At 43.7% G+C, this 17,873-nt stretch overlaps 1 protein-coding gene across 1 annotated transcript; it reads left to right on the forward strand.

The window, feature by feature from the left end:
• Nucleotides 1-1,802: 1,802 nt before the first annotated feature.
• On the forward strand, nt 1,803-17,614 carry Nsmce4a (NSE4 homolog A, SMC5-SMC6 complex component). The gene is made up of 11 exons (XM_052713367.1): nt 1,803-2,198; nt 3,192-3,269; nt 6,565-6,695; nt 8,958-9,109; nt 10,803-10,902; nt 11,669-11,759; nt 13,349-13,443; nt 15,209-15,257; nt 16,318-16,409; nt 16,489-16,575; nt 17,453-17,614. Exons 1-10 carry the CDS (start codon nt 1,916-1,918, stop codon nt 16,561-16,563), a joined length of 1,146 nt encoding a protein of 381 aa, XP_052569327.1. The 5' UTR covers nt 1,803-1,915; the 3' UTR covers nt 16,564-16,575; nt 17,453-17,614.
• The last annotated feature ends 259 nt before the right edge of the window (nt 17,615-17,873 follow it).

Raw genomic sequence — 17,873 nt, forward strand, 5'->3', positions numbered from 1 at the left:
CTGGTACTTGGTAGTGTGGATATATAATCCTAGTGCAGTAGAGGTGGGGACAGGAAAATCCCTAGGACGTGTGGTTGTTTTTTGTTTTTTTACTCTTAGTCTTTTGCTCTTTGGGGGGCCTGCCACTCCGCTCCCAAATAAACCACACAAGGAGACTTCTTTTTTTTTTTTTGGTTTTCAAGACAGTGTTTCTCTGTGTAACAGTCCTAGCTGTTCTGGAACTAGTTCTGTAGACCAGGCTGGCCTCAAACTCACAGAGATCCACCTGCCTCTGCCTCCCCAGGGCTGGGATTAAAGGTGAATGCCATCACCATCTGGCCTACATGGAGACTTCTTCTTTCTTATAAATGTCCAGCCTTAGTTTGGCTTGTTTCTAGCCAGCTTTTCTTTCTATCTATCTATCTATCTATCTATCTATCTATCTATCTATCTATCTATCTATCTACCTATTTATTTATTTATTATGTACAGAAGAGGGTGCCAGATCTCATTACAGATGGTTATGAGCCACCATGTGGGTACTGGGAATTGAACTCAGGACCTCTGGAAGAGCAGTCGGTGCTCTTAACCTCTCAGCCATCTCTCCAGCCCCTATAGCCAGCTTTTCTTAACTTAAATTATCCTGTCTACCTTTTGTCTCTGGGCTTTTTCCTTTTCTTACTTCTGTAATCTTACTTTCACTCCTAATCTGTGGCTGGCTATGTGGCTGGGTATCTAGCCCCTTCTTTTCTGGCTCCTTGATCTCTCTTGCTTCCCAATCTCTCTTTTTCTCCTATTTATTCTCTCTGCCTGTCAGCCCCTCCTATCCTTTCTCCTGCCTCGTTATTGGCCGTTCCGCTCTTTACTAGACCAACCAGGTGTTTTAGACAGGCAAAGTGAAACACAGCTTCACAGAATTAAACAAATGCAACATAAAAGAATGCAATACATCTTTGCATGATTAAACAAATGTTCCACAGCCTAAACAAATGTAATACATCTTAATATTCTACAACAAGGACTTGCTGGCTAGCTAAGTCTTGTCAAAACTATGAGTTCAAGGTTCAGCTAGAAATACCTATGGTAAACTATATGGAGAGTGGGGCTAGAGAGATGATTCAGAGGTTAAGAGCTCTTGTTGCTCTTGCGGAGGACTAGGGTTCCGTTGCTACCATCCACAAGGCAGCTCACATCCTCCTTAACTCCAGGGGAGGTCTGGATGTCCTATTCTGACATCTGAGGGCACTGAATGCATTTGGTACACGACATTCATGTGAACAAAGCACTTATACACATAAAAAAATCTAAAAAAATGTGAAGAGTGATGGAGGAAGACCTCTGAAGCCAACCTTTGGTCTACACTTGCAGATGCACACTTATGCATGTGCACCTATGCACAGTGCATGAACACACAATTATGTGGAGTGAAATGCATACACATATCTTTGAAACCACATTGAATATGATTATCTTTCTCAGACCTGTTATAGGGTATTTGTAGTTGGAGAATCAGCTGTGAACATGTCGCTGTGATGTAGATATTTAGAAGGATAGTTAACAATTTACTATGAGACAGATAGTCAAGGAACTCTGTTGTGTCCTCCCCAAGGTCAGAGTCGCCAAAGGAACTCTGGAAAGATGCATGGTTAATGTGGGGTGGGCACTGGGATCAGGGAGCCAAGGTCCCAAGTTTCTGGCTTGCACTGTGCGGTAAATGATGATAGCCACAGCAATGTCAAGGGACCTCAAAGAGAGCCGCTGCCAGGCACAATCACAGCCAGCCCCGCCTCCGACCTCCCACCAGAGGGGTCGCTGTGCGCTCGCGCGCAAGCCGGGGAGCTGCGTTGCGCCGGGAGCCGGCGCTCGAGCCCAGCGGGGGGTTTCAGTTTCTGGCGCGAACTTCCGCCGCTCCGAAGTTGCAAGGCGAATTGGCGCGATGTCTGGGGATAGTAGCGGCCGCCGGTCCGAGGGCCGGGGCCGGGGTCGCGACCCGCACCGGGATCGCACCCGCTCCCGTTCCCGCTCGCGGTCCCCGCTGGCCCGCCGCGGCGCTGCGCCAGAGCGCAGGGAGGCAGCGGAGCGCCCGAGCTTGGAGGACACCGAGCCGTCTGATTCCGGGGACGAGATGATAGACCCGGCCTGCTTGGAGGCCGAGTACGACCAGGGCCTGTGCCGCCAGATCCGCCATCAGTACCGCGCTCTCATCAACTCCGTCCAACGTAAGGTGGCGCTTTGGGGCTGCGCGGGCCGGCGGCGTTCCGTGGCCCGGGAGGGCGGCGGGAGGTGTGGGCGCAGGCCGGTCGGCGCGGGCTCGTGGCTGCGCGCCTTCGTTTGTTTACTCAGTGTACCCTACACGACCTTGGCGCCGGGCAGGCAGGTGCCCTGTTGCTGGTTGGAAACGGGGGAGGTCAGATCTGGTGGTGACTTGCTTGAGCTCAGCCGGGCAGTAGGGAAGACAAGCGGAATAAGCCCCAGGTGCTTTTTGTTGTTGTTGTTGAATCCAGAGTGGTCGCCTGAGCTACGGAGTCCCTCGGGATTGTTAAAATACACGTTTCCTTACCCATCTCGGATTCACTGTATCAGAAATGCGGGGTAGGACCATGCGTTTGTTGCGTGGTTCTTCAGGTGACCCTGTTGCTTGCTAAATTTGACAACCGCTTCCTAATCCAGCCCCTGTATGGGGGAGCGGAAAAGTCGGCCCGTTTGATTAAGGTTAAAGGGAGCAAGGCTTTCCTGTTAAAAGTTCAAGTTGGAGGGCTCGGGAGATGACTGAATAGGCAAGTGCTTCTCTTGGAAGCGTGATGACCTGAGTTAGAGCCCCAGAACCCACCAAAAAATGTCGAACTAGTGGTGCAAACTTGTATCCTCAGCTCCGGGGAAGCAGAGCCCCTGGGTCCCCTTGTCAGCTCGCCTAGCTTACTGGGCTAGTTCCAGGTTAGTGAGAGCCTGTCTGAAAAGGCAACGGTGATGGTGAGCTGAGGGAAAGACACCTAAGTTGTCCTCCTGGCCTTGTGAACAACACACAATACTTCAAGTTGCTTGAAACAGTAAGCATTACCTCTTTCTGTACAACTTGGTTAAAAAGATAAGACATTTTAAATAATTACCCAGGAAGTAGGGGTGGGACTTGGCGTCACTGCTGTAAGTGACAGTTGTCAGCTACTGGTTAGTGAAGGGTGAGCACAATTCTCTGTTTGTATTCTTTTAAATAGAAAACCGGGAGGACATACTGAATGCTGGTGACAAATTAACAGAGGTCCTTGAAGAGGCCAACACTCTGTTCAATGAAGGTAATTGGTGATTTTTTAAAATATGTTGTCGTAGCTTATACTCATTGAATTACTTTTTTTTTTTTTTTTTTTTTTTTTTTTTTGGTTTTTCGAGACAGGGTTTCTCTGTGTAGCTTTGCGCCTTTCCTGGAACTCACTTGGTAGTCCAGGCTGGCCTCGAACTCACAGAGATCCGCCTGGCTCTGCCTCCCGAGTGCTGGGATTAAAGGCGTGCGCCACCACCGCCCGGCTAATTTCTTTTTTTTTTTTTTTTTTTTTTTTGAATTACTTTTATAGAAACAAATTATTGTCATTCCACGATTCCCCTTTAGTGCACCCAACAGGCCCAGAACCTTTTCCATTTTAGCAACAATATTACTTTCACTGTGTATTTACCGTTTGGCTCAGCATATACTTAAGGGTTCTTCATGACTTTCTGGGAGTTGGGAGGAGTCATACAGTCTGTATTAAGAAGCCTTTTCCATGAGTTGGGTCCAGCACTCTGGAGGTGGTGGCACATGCCTTGAATCCCAGCACTTTCAGAAGACAGAGGCAGGCGGATCCCTGTGAGTTCGAGGCCAGCCAGGGCTACACAGAGAAACCCTGTCTCAGAAACCAAAACCAACGAACAAGAAAAGAAGTCTCTTCCTATGATTCTTTTGCCGATCCGAATTTGAGAGCTTTATATGTGTGTTCCATTTACTGAGTAGATGAATTAGAGAAGAGTGCAGCTAGCCTCAGACATCCTGGTTCTTTTCCCGGCCTTCTCATCTCTGCCCTCTTAGCTGTTCATCCACCTGTAACCTAGTGGAGGTGGTCATGTCTACAAGTACACTCATTGTATGTGGTGGGAGGCAGTCGGGGAGAAGCATGCACTTTAGGGTGTTGCAGTCTGCCTCCTGGGAGTTGTTTTTTGTTTGTTGTCAATTCCGAGGGTATGTGGATTTGTGCACACCAGTGCGGTTTCTGTGGTGGCCAGAGAGGGCAGCAGATTCTCCCCTGGAGCTGGAGTTATAAGGAGGGTGTGGGGGTTATGAGTTGCCTGACACGGATGTTGGGAACCAAGCTCAGGGCCTCTGGAAGAGCAGTACTCTGTGTGTTAGCTGCTGAACCTCCTCTCCAGCCCGCGAACGTGGAGTTTTCAACTACAATCTTGGTTTGAATTACAAGCAGTGGCGTGGTTGTAGTGGTAACCGCTTTGGCCGTTGTCCAGTGATGGAGGTGGAGGTGCCCCAGGACAGCTACGCAGACCATGTCCTCTTTAGCCCTCTCTCACTGCCCTGGGAACAGAAAGGGGCAGCTGCAGTGACATAGGATTGTCTTGTTCCCTGCTGACCACCATTCTTCACGTTCCTGAGGCCCATTTACTTCTGGTTGCCTGGTCTGCCTGGTTGTTTCAGTATTACCTCAGTGTGTGGTGCCTTCTTCCTTGCTCTGGCCATGGCCTCCCTTACAGTTCCCCTTCTGGGTCTCCACATGGAATCACCTCCAGAACTTTTCCCTGGAGTAGACCCCTTCTCCACTGGTAAGCTTTCTCTCCCGTCCCTAGCCTTGACTCACAGTTCCCTCCTGGTAATGGCTTATTTACTCCCCTGCTGTCTGCTGTACATCTGACTGACTTCATCCACATGTCACCTCCCTCGGTTACTGCCCATGTTTAAAGCAGAAGACAAAATTATTCACTTAACTGGGCCTCAAGGCTTTCTCTGCTTGGCATCCATGGCTGTTACACCTGTTTTACTTCTATAGAGAACTTGTTCTTAGCTAGACAGGATGTTTGCGCTTTCCTAGCGGTGGCTGCGGGGGATGTTGGGCAAGGGGTGTGTAGATGAGAGTCCAGCAGCCAGCATCTGCTTCCCCTTTCTCTTACTGCCACTTCTGCCGTGACTATTTGTTTATTTTTCCTTTTTCTTTTTCTTTCTTTTTTTTTTTTTGGTTTTTTGAGACAGGGTTTCTCTGTGTAGTTTTGGTGCCTGTCCTGGAACTCACTCTGTAGACCAGGCTGGCCTCGAACTCATAGAGATCCACCTGGCTCTGTCTCCCGAGTGCTGGGACTAAAGGCGTGTGCCACCACCGCCTGGCAGTTTTTTGGTTTTTCAAGACAGGGGTTTCTCTGTGTTACAGCTCTGGCTGTCCTAGAACTCACTTTGTAGACCAGGCTGGCCTCGAACTCACAGAGATCCACCTGCCTCTGTCTCCAGAGTGCTGGGATTAAAGGCGTGCACCATGACTGCCCAGCCTTGTAGTGACTCTTGAAGTGATTAGAATCTTGCCTTCTTTGAAGAAAAGTGATGGATAAAAACAGAAGCCAGAGCCAGCAAGTTCCGTAGACGTATATTTGCTATTTTTGTGAGGATTATTAAGGAACTCAGTGCCTCAAATGAAAGTGGTCTTGAGGGGCATGCTGGGCATTTCTGTTTGAATCTGTCAGGGTTGGTTTATCTTGATTTACATTAGAGTTTTTCTAGACGACTATTTCAAATTCTCTGGGACCCATAGGATAGGGGCTGTTAAACCCAGCATCCTTCGCTCTTCTGTGTTCTTCAGTTGAATGATTTTTCACCACCGTAGACTTGGTATCTTGTCTCCCCACCTGTAGTGGACATTCCATTTGAGTTACATCAGTTCAGATGAGGGTGGTGATTAGAAAATGTTAGTCGCCAGGCAGTGGTGGTGCATGCCTTTAATCCCAAGCAAAGGCAGGTGGATCTCTAAGTCTGAGGACAGCCAGGGCTACCCAGGGAAACCCTGTCTCAAAACAACAACAACAAAGAATGTGTTAGTCAAAGAGATAGGTGTTACGCACGACAGAAGTTTTGTTATACTGGAGTTAATAAGAGATTGTGGTTCATGGGGTCTGGAGAGATGGCTCAGCAGTTAAAAGCACTGGCTGCTCCTGCCAAAGACCTGGGTTGGCAGAAGATGTGTCGGCTCATGACTGTCCATAACTCCAGTTCCAGAGGATATGTTGACCACTTCTGATCCCCATGGGCATCAGGCTCACACATGCTGCAGTACATACATGTAGGCAAAACACTCATATACATAAATACATCTAAAAGAAAAAAAAATTAAGATTCTGGTTCAGTGACCAGGAATATGAAAACTAGAGAGTAAGCTTTAAGGAAGACTGGTTAGCAGTGATTGAGATTTTAGTAAGGTGGGGAGGGAACTGGTTTTTAGAAGTCCATGGGTCCGCTTCCAGTCTACTGAGGCTTATTTTGGCCCAGTGGAAGGGTACTAATAGGTGCTTGGAAATTTGGGGGAATATCTGTGGATTGTGTGTGTTTCTTAACATGTATTTCTTGCTCTACAGTCTCACGAGCAAGAGAAGCAGTTCTAGATGCCCAGTTTCTTGTTCTGGCTTCAGACCTGGGCAAAGAGAAAGCCAAACAGCTGCGCTCTGACCTGAGCTCATTTGATATGTTAAGATACGTGGAAACTCTAGTAAGTTCCAAGCTGCGAAATTTTAATTAAGTGCTTCTTGAAAATATCTCCTTATGCAATTATCTACCTGCTTATATCACTTTGCAGATGGGTTTTACTTTGTTTCCTTTTTATTCTTTTTTTTTTTTGGTCTCAGAGTCCTCCAAGGAGGTTTTAGGAAATGAACAGATCAAAGTTGAGCTGTGTGGAGGGATTTAGGGTGGGGGCTTTGAGCCATTTGAAACCTCTTGGCTCCCTCTTCTAAGACTCCGGGTGCTCTGGTTGTTTATTAATGGCCACTTCCTCAGTTACTTCAGAAGTGTCTAGGTCATTCTGGGTCATCTGTCCTAGGCTGGACCAGAGCTCACACTGCAGAGGGGGGCCTTATTGTGTGGACATACTCTGTCTTGGAAAAGATTTTAGAACCATATAAATAGGATGGTGGTTTTGTATTTAATTTAGTTTTAAATTTACCCACCTTTGCCTCTTAACAAGCTTGAATAGTTGGTACCTGAAATTTTAAAACTTTTCTCATGGATGTGTCCAAAAAAAAAAAAAAGAATAGAGTCTCTGGATAGAGTCTCTGGTGTTTTGTTTGTTTATTTTTGAGACAGGGTCTCTATGTAGTCCTGGCTGTGTTGGAACTCACTGTGTAAACCAGACAGACCTGGAACTCACAGAGATCTGCCTGCCTCTGCCTTCTGCATGCTGGGATTAAAGGCATGTGTTACCACACCCAGCTAAACACTGAATTTTGGACAGTGTTTTTATGCTTAAATGGTTATTAGGATGCCTTAAGCGGTGTGTGCTAGGACACACCTGTAATCCCAGCTACTTGGGAACTTGAAGCAGGAGGATTGCAAGACTGAGTTATAATAGAGAGGCCCTCTCTTAAAATAAAAATTGCAGAAAAAGGGGCGTGGAGGTGTAGTTTAATAGTATAGCTCTTATAGCATGCATGAGCCCTTGATTTAATACCCAATATTAAGTTTTAATGTTTTCTTAAAATAAAAATGGTGAAGTACAGTGTATTTTGGAAATGCTGACTAGTGTGCACATGATAAGTATTTTTAAAATAAAAAATAGGTTATGCTTTAACCTTTAAATAACATCACAATAAGTTAGTCTTAAAGCCGTCTGGTTGGGGAAGCCTTTCCAAGTATAACATCACAAATACGACACTAAGGAAAAGGCTGGGTGTGGTGGCCCTTGCCTTTAATCCCAGCTCTCCAAGGGTGGCAGAGACAGGTGGATCTCTGAGTTCTAGCCAGCCTCACATCTGGTTCCAGGCCAGCCAGGCCTACATAGTAAGGCCCTTTGGACTGGATGGCAGAAGAATGGAGGAGAGCCAGTTGCCCACTCTGAGCAGATGCTTGCTGCTTTTTCCCTTCAAAGTCTGGCTGCTTTGAGGGCTTTCTAATTATTGTTTATATATACTACTGCTACTTTAACTTAAGAACTTTTAGGCATATCGCAGCCTCGTACAATAAACATGCTCTTTCCTAAGAAACAAATATAATACCCACTACACCTGGCTCTAATAATACACTTCTGTAAAAGAGAGACAAGAGAATTGTTTGACTCGTTGCCAAGTCTCCTCAGGAAGAGAGACTGTTAGAAATCTCTTCTTGTGTGTTACTGCTCTCTGGGTATACTGAGATCCCTTCTAGGAAGTTGACCAGTCACTGGGATCTCAGAGCCATCTGAACTTCCGGTTCCGTACTGGAGTGCTTCGTGTGGGGTCTTCAGTTTCCCTGCTAGTATAGTTTTTGCTCCCGATGGAGCTGCTTGTGCTCCAGTAGGCCCCTATGAGCTTAATGCCTGCCATTCTCAAGCCCCTTAGGCTGGGATGGAAAGGAATGGGTTTCTCGGCCTCAGCACCAGTGATAATTTGGGCTGGGTACATCTCTGTATTGAATGCTTCTACTGTGCGCTGTCGGACAGTTTCTCTGGCTTCTACCCACTAGGTGCCACAGCATGTCAGTTACTGACTCGAAAATGTTTTATATTGCCAAAAGACCCCCTAGGGGCAAATCACCCTGGTTGAGAACTATTAAGCTAAATCATCTCACTGTCTTCACCAAATGTTCTTCTAAGTATATTGAGGAATATTTTCTCACAATGAAAGGTACTTTTGAATAGGAATTTATATGTAAGATTATCTTTGTAATAAGAAGTTGAGCCAGTATGAAAATAGGCTCTCCCTCTGGCCTGTTTATTAAATTTGGTGAATGGTTGCCTGTAGTTTAACTGACTCTTTTTCTTCATTTTTTTTTTCTGTAGCTGACACATATGGGTGTAAATCCACTAGAAGCTGAAGAATTCATCCGTGATGAAGATAGAACTGATTTGGAATTAATTGTCTATGATTCCTGGAAAATATCAGGCAAAACAGCAGAAAACACCTTTAATAAAACCCATACATTCCACTTTCTGTAAGATTATTTTCAAAATCCAACAGACCAGCCATTTGTAAACCTTAAGTTGTTTTTTATTGTAGGGACAAAGATAGTAAAGTAGTAAAAGAGGTCACAGTCATGAAGCCATTGTTCAGGGACTGGCTACACTTGGACAGATGGCCGTAAACGTAAACGTAACTGGAATCAACGGGTCTCTGTCCCCCTTAGCAGGGAGGCCGTGGGGCAGGACCCTACCATGGTGCTCTCTGCTTGTTTGCTGCCTAGCTCAGGGGTTTGAGGTCTGCGGCGTGTTTCTGATTGTTTATTACCCCTGAGTTTGTTACCGTGCTGGAGGATGAAGGCTCCTACTGAGGGTATGTTGAGATTATGGCAGTTTATGTCAGGGCCATTTATTCCAGCATCCTTTGCATGATCACTCACTTGCCCAGTTCATTGTCTCAATTTAGGAAATGACGGTGGCTAATCTAGTCCCGGCTCTGGCAAAACCAGGGATGGCTCTTGCTGCTTCTTTAAAGACAGCCTTCAAGTGTCTAGCCTTTCTTTCCTGGTAGGTCTTTTCCCTGGGGTAGCTGTCCAATGTGTTCGAGTCCTTCCTTCCCATAGCTCCAGGCTACTGGTCTCAAATTCCTTTAAGCCTGAGATTGGTAGAGTCTGTGTTAGACAGCTTTGGAGCTTGGGTTGTAGCAGGGCTGTGTCCTGGCCCAGGCATCTATAACATGCCTTCTGGCAACTCAGATGCCCAGAACTATTGTATAAAGATCACCTTTTTCTTAATGATGTGATAAAATCCAAGTCTGTGTTTTGTTTAGTGCTAATAGGTCTTGAGTCCTGGCATCTGAAGGGAAAGTCTTAGCCTTTGGCATCACCCAGCTCAGTTTCTAGCCACATGCAGTGTTTACAACTCTGTCTGCATACTGTGTTCCCTCACCCACTGACGTCCTTCCCCTCATATTTCTGGTGAACTCTACTTACCCCTTGGTCCCAACCTGGATGCCTCCAGTAACTTTTCCAGAGGGAATACCAGTAAATGATCAGTTTTCCCAACCAGATCCCTTCTGTGTTTGGGTAGATATTTCTGCCAAAAGGCTCTCATAGCAGTATATTATAGGAGCTATCACATTGAGATGATATGCAGATTAATCTCATCCCATCTATACGATATCCTTTTATCTCAAGTATAACGAGCAAATGGAACTAGATTCTAGGGGCCTTGAACTCTGCATGATACATATATTACTTCAGCTTAAGGCTGTATTAGGGTTAGTTTTGGTTGTTGTTGGTTGAATTTTTTGTTTGTTTGTTTTTGTTGAGAATAGAGCCTTAAAAGAAAAGACCCCATCATGATAGGGGTGCTCAGTAGTCCTCAGCTGTGAACTGCTACTCAGACATACCTAGACCCATGTACTCACCTTTCTGATCTTAAAAGTCGCCTTTGTGTGACAGGTAAGAGGCTAGTTGGAAAGATTCCACAGGTGCATTCAGTGGCTTTACTGCTGCCCAGAGCACCAGGAAAGCATGAGAGAATATCTGATTGACAAAGCGTAAGGAGTTCTTGTAGGAACACAGATGGAGCAGAGAAGATGTCACAGTCTAAGTCTCCTCACTGATGCCTGGTCTGAATTTGACTATGCTACACCAACTGCTTTAGTCATTGGAATGGGGTTGTTTATAAAGGAAACAGTAAAGACATGAAAGCCTATTTCCTTAGGTTGGGTTCAATACATGGAGAATTCCCTGTGCCAAAGCCGCGAACTGATCGTCCGAGACAACCTCGCATGATAGAAGAGCAGCGGGCAATGCCTGCTCAGGTTTGCTTTTCAGATACTGCTTTTTAGACTAACCTATGCTTAAATACATGCAGTTGGGCGTGGTGGTGCAGAGCTTTAACCCAGGTGGGGCTCTGGGAGTTGGAGGCCAGCGTGACTTACTTAGCAAGTTCTAGGTCAGGCCAGCCAGAGCTACATAATAGCACCCTGACTCCACTTTAAAAAAAAAAAAAAAAGTTGTAAGTATCTAAGTGTTAGGGTCTAGAGTCAGGTTCTAGTCATTTAGATATTTTATTTAAAATGTCTCAGTGTTTTGTTGGATTGACCACTTTTAACTCATTTTCTGTGGTTTTACTCAGTTCTCCTAAACCAGAGCTTCTCACCCTTAGTGCCCTCAGCATGTAGGGCTGGGTCATTTTTATTGTGAGGGAATTGTCCTGGGCGTTGGAAGTCAGCCCTCTGCTGACTAGATGCTAATAGCACTGCCCACCCCTGCTATAACCAAGAATGTCTCCAATATTGGCAGGTGTCCCCTATGGGTGGAGCAAGATCAAGTCCAGTCAAGAGCTACTGTGTTGTGACTTTGTGTTTTAAGACAGTTGAGGTAGCAGTTTGGTAATGTCACCCTTCTATAATAAGAATATAAGAATATTACTGAAGTGAGATAACTTTTTTTAAACTAAATTTTAAGACATGTTAAAAACTAGCAGGCCCAAGTGAAACTCTGAAGTTGGGATGTGCAGCAGAGAGAGAAAGGTTAGTAACTGACATGAGGGTGAGTGGGCGTGACGATGGCTTTCGTTCCCAGTTGAAATGCATGGAAGAGTCTCATCAAGAAGCAACTGAAAAAGAAGTAGAGAGGATCTTGGGATTGTTGCAGACATACTTTAGAGAAGACCGTGAGTATGGCACCACATTAAAAGGTGCAGCCATTGTGTGTATCGGGCGGGCCACTTCCTGCAAGGTTATTTTATTTAGAAGGCATTTCAGTGGCATATATTTGAGTTAATTGTGATTCTCCTCCTCCTCCTTTCTTTTAAAGTAGTCTATTGCCCAGGCTGGCCTGGAGCTAGCTCAGCATACTCTTGGCTGGCCTTAAACTCATGGCAGTCTCCCTGCCTTAGCCTCCAGAGTGCTGGAATTACAGGCATAAGACATAACATCTGTCTCATTTTGATTCTATTTTTGTCATATGTATTTAATGAATCTTTTCCCCTAGTACCTCACATGAGGATGTTGATAAAGTAACTTATTTTTTTAAACCATTCTTTTTTTTAAATTATTTATTATTTTATTTTATGTATATGGTTGTTTTGTCTGCCTGTGTGTCTGTATATGACATACATGCCTGGTGCCTCAGGAGGCCAGAGAGGGTATTGGATCTTCTGGAGCTGGAGTTACAGGCGGTTGTGAGCAGCCACATGGGTGTTGGGAATCCAACCCTGGTCCTCTAGAAGAGCAACAGTGACTCTTAACTGCTAAGCCATCTTTCTAGCCCCTAAGTTTTTTTTTAGGCAGATTTATGTGTATGAATGATTGTGGGCTTAGATATAAGTGTACCAGGTGCATGCAGTGCCCTCAGAGGCCAGAAGAGGGTGTCAGGTCCTCTAGAACTGGAGACTGCATCTTATGAGTGCTGGAACCAAACCTTGGTCCTCTTTAAGAGCAGTCAGTGTTCATTTTTTTTTTTTTTTTTGGTTTTTCGAGACAGGGTTTCTCTGTGTAGTTTTGGTGCCTGTCCTGGATTTCACTCTGTAGACCAGGCTGGCCTCGAACTCACAGATACCCATCCGTGTGGCTCTGCCTCCCGAGTGCTGGGATTAAAGGCGTTCGTCACCACCGCCCGGCGCAGCCAGTGTTCTTAATCTCTGAGCCGTGTCTCCAGCCCCCATAAAGTAAAAGTATCATCTCCCTCCCTCCTGTTTCCATGAGGGTCACTTGTCAAACATGAGGTGCCTGTTTTCATGGTTTTTCTGTTTATGTCATGTAATATGAATGCTGTTGTTGTTTGGTTTGGAGGTTACTTTCGTTTCCCTTTTTTTTTCCCAAGCTAATCATGATACGCACTTTCTGCACTATGACTTTGCCCTGTAGACATTCTTCTATATCATCCAGCTTTTCCTTATTTGCAGGGATTCCCATGGTATGGCTCTATCATAAATAAAGTTAATGACCCTTATCACTGGAAAGGCTCTTTGTTGCATTTTCCTGTTGTACAAACTGCTGAGGTGAAAGTCTTTGTGTAACTGGCATGTTTAGGCCATCATTCCTGAGGAGGGCTCTTTGGAAGGCAGCCAGGTCAGTGAGCATCTCCATTTTAATAGAAATGCCAAACTGACCTTCACAAGAGTTTACTCCCCACAGCAGGAGGCTTGTGTGTTCCTTCTTGTCTTTGGTGAATGTTAGGGCATAGAGCTTGTTGTGAAACAAAAATAATTTTTTGTGTTTTGAAGATTATTCTTTTTTCTTTTTTTTTTTTCTTCTATAGCTGATACTCCAATGTCCTTTTTTGATTTTGTGGTTGATCCACATTCTTTCCCCCGTACAGTGGAAAACATCTTTCATGTTTCCTTCATTATACGGGTAAGGTTTTAGATTTCTCTAACATCTTTTACATGTTTTAAAAATGATACACAGCTGATAAAGGTATTTGTCCATTATAGCAGAACATTGATTGGTATGTTAGGTAAACGAAAATTTATGGCTTGCCTTTAGTTTTTAAAAATCACAAGCTGATAAAGGTATTTGTCCATTATAACAGAACATTAATTGGTGTGTTAGGTGAACTAAAATTTATGGCTTGCCTTTAGTTTTTAAAAATACAAATCTGAGCCGGGCGGTGGTGGCGCACGCCTTTAATCCCAGCACTCGGGAGGCAGAGCCAGGCGGATCTCTGTGAGTTCGAGGCCAGTCTGGGCTACCAAGTGAGTTCCAGGAAAGGCGCAAAGCTACACAGAGAAACCCTGTCTCGAAAAAAAACCAAAAAAAAAAAATACAAATCTGAAATGCTCCAAAACTTGAAACATGAGAACATAATTGGAAAATTTCACAGCTACTGCATATGATTGGTCACAACTGAAAAGCAGGCCCATTAAAAATAGAGCATAAAGTGACCTTCAGGCAGTGTGAGGTATATATGGAGCATAAATGAATTTCATGTGTAGATCAGCTCCCATCTCCAAGACACCGCATTGTATCTATGCAAACAGTCCCAAATTCGAAACACTTCTAGTTCCAAGTATAATGGTATAACTATATGGAATTATTACAGTATGGTACATTTCCTGAGGTTTTCGTGTTATATAAAAATAAGCTTATTCTCAAGACACAGACCCTGAAGAAGCAGAAGGAGACAGTCCTAGCAGTCACCCTCATCTCTCATGTGATAATATAGAAAGCAGTCAAGTAAATGTGGCCAAACAGCTGGGGAATATGAATAAAGGGTCTATGGGAGGGCTTTATAGTAGTTTTATAGCTGATTAAATGTGAAAAATTTTAAAACTAGTCAAACAAAACCCTATCAATGTACCATAGATGTTTGAATTAAGACTCGAGTCTTACATCATGTTGCATTCCTAAACATGGAAGATGAATTTGGCTTTTTAAATTTAGACAGAAGCTTATATTTTTTTTTTTTTAAAGATTTATTTATTTATTATGTATACAGTATTCTGCCTGCATGTGTCCCTGCAGGCCAGAAGAGGGCACCAGATTTCATTACAAGTGGTTGTGAGCCACCATGTGGTTGCTGGGAATTGAACTCAGGACCTCTGGAAGAGCAGTTGGTGCTCTTAACTACTGAGCCATCTCTCCAGCCCGACAGAAGCTTATATTTATCCAAGTACTTTCTCAAACAACAAAGGCATGTTTGCCAGTGGTCCCAAGGATAGAATTGTGTGTAATAAAATGTGGAAGGTATATGACAGGATATGCATAAATCGTTAAAGAACAAGACGGTTGTTCCTTAGAGTTTCTAGGATTGAGGGCTGATGAGTTGGCACAGTGGGTAAAAACTCTTGCCAAGTCTCACCTGAGTTTGATCCCCAGGATGCACCCGGTGGAATGAGAGAACCAACTTTCACAAGTTGTCCTCTGCCTTCCATCTGTGTACCATAGTGCCACTCCATTCCAAAAAAAGAATCAATGTAGTAATAATAATAAAGTCAATGTGGAATCTGTCCAGTAAAAGTTCATTTGAAACCTGAGCAATAATCTTTTTTGAAGAAAGATGTGAGAAAAGTTTTGTCTGTAAGTTTGGGTAAATTTTGACTGTCCGAAGTACAGATTTTTCTAAGTGTTTTCATGCATTAGATTTTGGTGTTTGTTTCAAACCATGTTTTTGTTTTAGGATGGTTTTGCAAGAATAAGACTTGACCAAGACCGACTACCAATAATAGGTAAATTACACTATGTTTATAGAAGTTAGTTTTAAAAAAATATTAAGGAGTTTATGAAATGTATTTTATTTGAGTAAATGTAAGTGGGGTTTTTTTTGTTTTGTTTTTTGAGATAGTCTTGCTCTATGGCCCAGTCTAGCCTGGAATTTGCTATGTAGTACAGACTGGCCTTAAACTCTCAATCTTCCTGCCTCAGTCTTCTTAGTGCTAGAATTACAAGCTTCTGTTTTGTTTTGGTTTTGATTTCTTTTTGGAGACACACTCTGTCAATATAGAGCTCTGGCTGTTTAGGAACTTGATCTGTAGACCAGGCTGACCTTTAACTCACAGAGATCCACCTGCCTCTGTCTCCCGAGTGCAGGGATTAAAGGTTTGTGCCGCCACGCCTGCTTTTGTTGTTATTTTAAACCATAGAAATTCTGTGATGGAGACAGTCTGACTATGTATCCCTGGCTAACCTGGAATTCTCTATGTAGAACATGCTGGCTTTGAGCCCAAAGAGCGCCACTTGTCTCCATCTCCTAGATATTGGGATTAAAAGCAGGTGCCACCATGTCTAATAAGTTCCCAATTTTAATAAGATTTATATAAACAAAAATTCAAATAGTGTACCTTTCCTGGTTAACTGAAAATATGAGCGTGGTTTAAAACTGATGGATTGATATCATTAATTCACTGTCTGATGTAAAGATTAACAAAGTGATAAACTGTGATAGATTTTAGTAGTGTTTGTAATTGGAGTCCTGTGTGTGGTTTCCTTCTTTCCAACCACTCGTCCGTGATGCCAGCGCCCTCCCTTGAGTTTCTGGGCTATTTCATGCTTACCTGTTAGTCTTGCCCCTCTAAAGTCGTGGGTGGAGCATTTAGGACTTTGATTGCAGTTACTTGATACATGTTCTCAGTTTCATATGGGGCTCACTAGGGTTTAGCTGAATGGCTAGTGCACAGGTACGCATGGCATTCTGGGAAGTACATACAAGTCTCTTCTCAGGACAAACTTCACTCCTATAAAGTTACCTGTTCTGATTGATGATGCTTGAAAACTTTGTCTTTCAAACAGAGCCAGTGATTAACGAAGAAAATGAGGGAATTGAACAAAACACGCAAATTAGGAGTCAAGGCATTATAGCCCTGAGTTACCGTGACTGGGAGGTAAGACCCTGCAGTGCAGTTCTGACTGTGACTTCGTCTGCTATAAACCCACTGCCTGAATGTTCCTGTTTCCGACCAGGAGATTGTGAAGACCTTTGAGATTTCTGAGCCTGTGATCTCTCTGAGTCAGAGCCAGCAGCGACTAAGTGCCTGATGCCAGCTGAAGGTAACATTTCCTACATGACAGCCACACGGTTGTGTTAAAATTTTATTAGGCAACCCAAGCTATAGTAGTTCCTCATTCCCGTGAAGTTTGGGGTTTGCCTCCCTCTAGTGTCCCATTCCTAGAACTGTAACTGGTAAGGAAGGCAGGAGGCAGGCTGCTGCTGGTGGCTGTCCCTCAGGATTCCTTGCTTTGGTGTTCTTAAGGTCTGTAGATGAAAGAGCAGTGCAGGAGAATTCTATCAGTCTGTTTTCACCTAACCGTGGATGAGTGATATGTAATCCTCCCCGGCGTCGTTCGCTGCTCTGTTAGATGTCTTTATTTAATGGACACAAAGCAGAAAAGGAAGATAAGGCTCCAGTGACCTTCGAGGGATGCTCGTAAACGGACATTTCTGAAATGAATAATGCTAGGGAAAAAAACATTTCTTACAGAGGGGAAGATTTTGAAATCGTAGTGAATGATGTGGTATTCTGTACTGGAGATAGCAGTGGATGGAAATGACCTTGAATCTGTTGGCCCTGCCCCTCAATTTAAAACCTTGTGGAGCCATTTCATTTTAGTACACATTTATTTTATCTGTAAGTCTGTCTATAAAAGAACTTAATAGTTTTTTAGCTTCAATTTTCTCTCATTTTGAGAACTAAAATGAGCTTTTAAAGTACTTTATATAACCTCAGTGTCTATTTCAATTAACGGAACTTCTTTTGTTTCAAGATAGCTTACCTCTGTCAGACTATCTTGAAGGAAAGGGAACTATCCGAGCACAGTGGCTTAACCTGGTCCTCCTCACTGACAAGGGGCTAGTCACTAGATTGCATGTATGTGTATACTGGGTCAGCCGTTAACCAGCTATCTTTTATTTCATTTTCTTTTTTAGAACTGAAGGCAATAATGAAATCCTGAGAGGAAAGCAGCATATATTGTATATATGTATGATTAAATGTTTTTAAAGATGAAGATTGTTTTCAGTAAAATGTAGCTTTTGATAGTTAATGGATTTGTCATGGTTGTCTTTGATTAAAGAAAATTCACTGCCATATTCACAAATAATTGTCTTTATTGTCTCTTGGGGGGGGGTTATGGTCCTCCTTTTTCTAGTCCTGTTCCAATAAAAGTTTTAATTAGATTGTCAGTGCCTCATAGATTATCATAGTTTTTTTTGTTTTGTTTTTTAATGTTTTAGTTATAAAATTAGCTGGCCAAGCCAACAGATAGGTTGTGCCAAATGAAATTGGTTTTTTGTAGGTTAAAAATGGTCAAATATTTTTTGATGTGACTTGGCCTATGCTTTATACTTA

The sequence above is a fragment of the Peromyscus californicus genome, unplaced genomic scaffold (genome assembly GCF_007827085.1).
Source record: "Peromyscus californicus insignis strain IS unplaced genomic scaffold, ASM782708v3 Scaffold_4__1_contigs__length_199733344, whole genome shotgun sequence".
NCBI lineage: Eukaryota > Metazoa > Chordata > Mammalia > Rodentia > Cricetidae > Peromyscus > Peromyscus californicus.

Bases quoted from the DNA above. Each gene is read 5' to 3' on its own strand.
- Nsmce4a (XM_052713367.1), top strand. From the start codon at position 1,916: ATGTCTGGGGATAGTAGCGGCCGCCGGTCCGAGGGCCGGGGCCGGGGT. The intron at 3,270-6,564 runs GTAATTGGTGAT...CTTGCTCTACAG, and splicing joins CAACACTCTGTTCAATGAAG to TCTCACGAGCAAGAGAAGCA. The intron at 15,258-16,317 runs GTAAATTACACT...TCTTTCAAACAG, and splicing joins AGACCGACTACCAATAATAG to AGCCAGTGATTAACGAAGAA.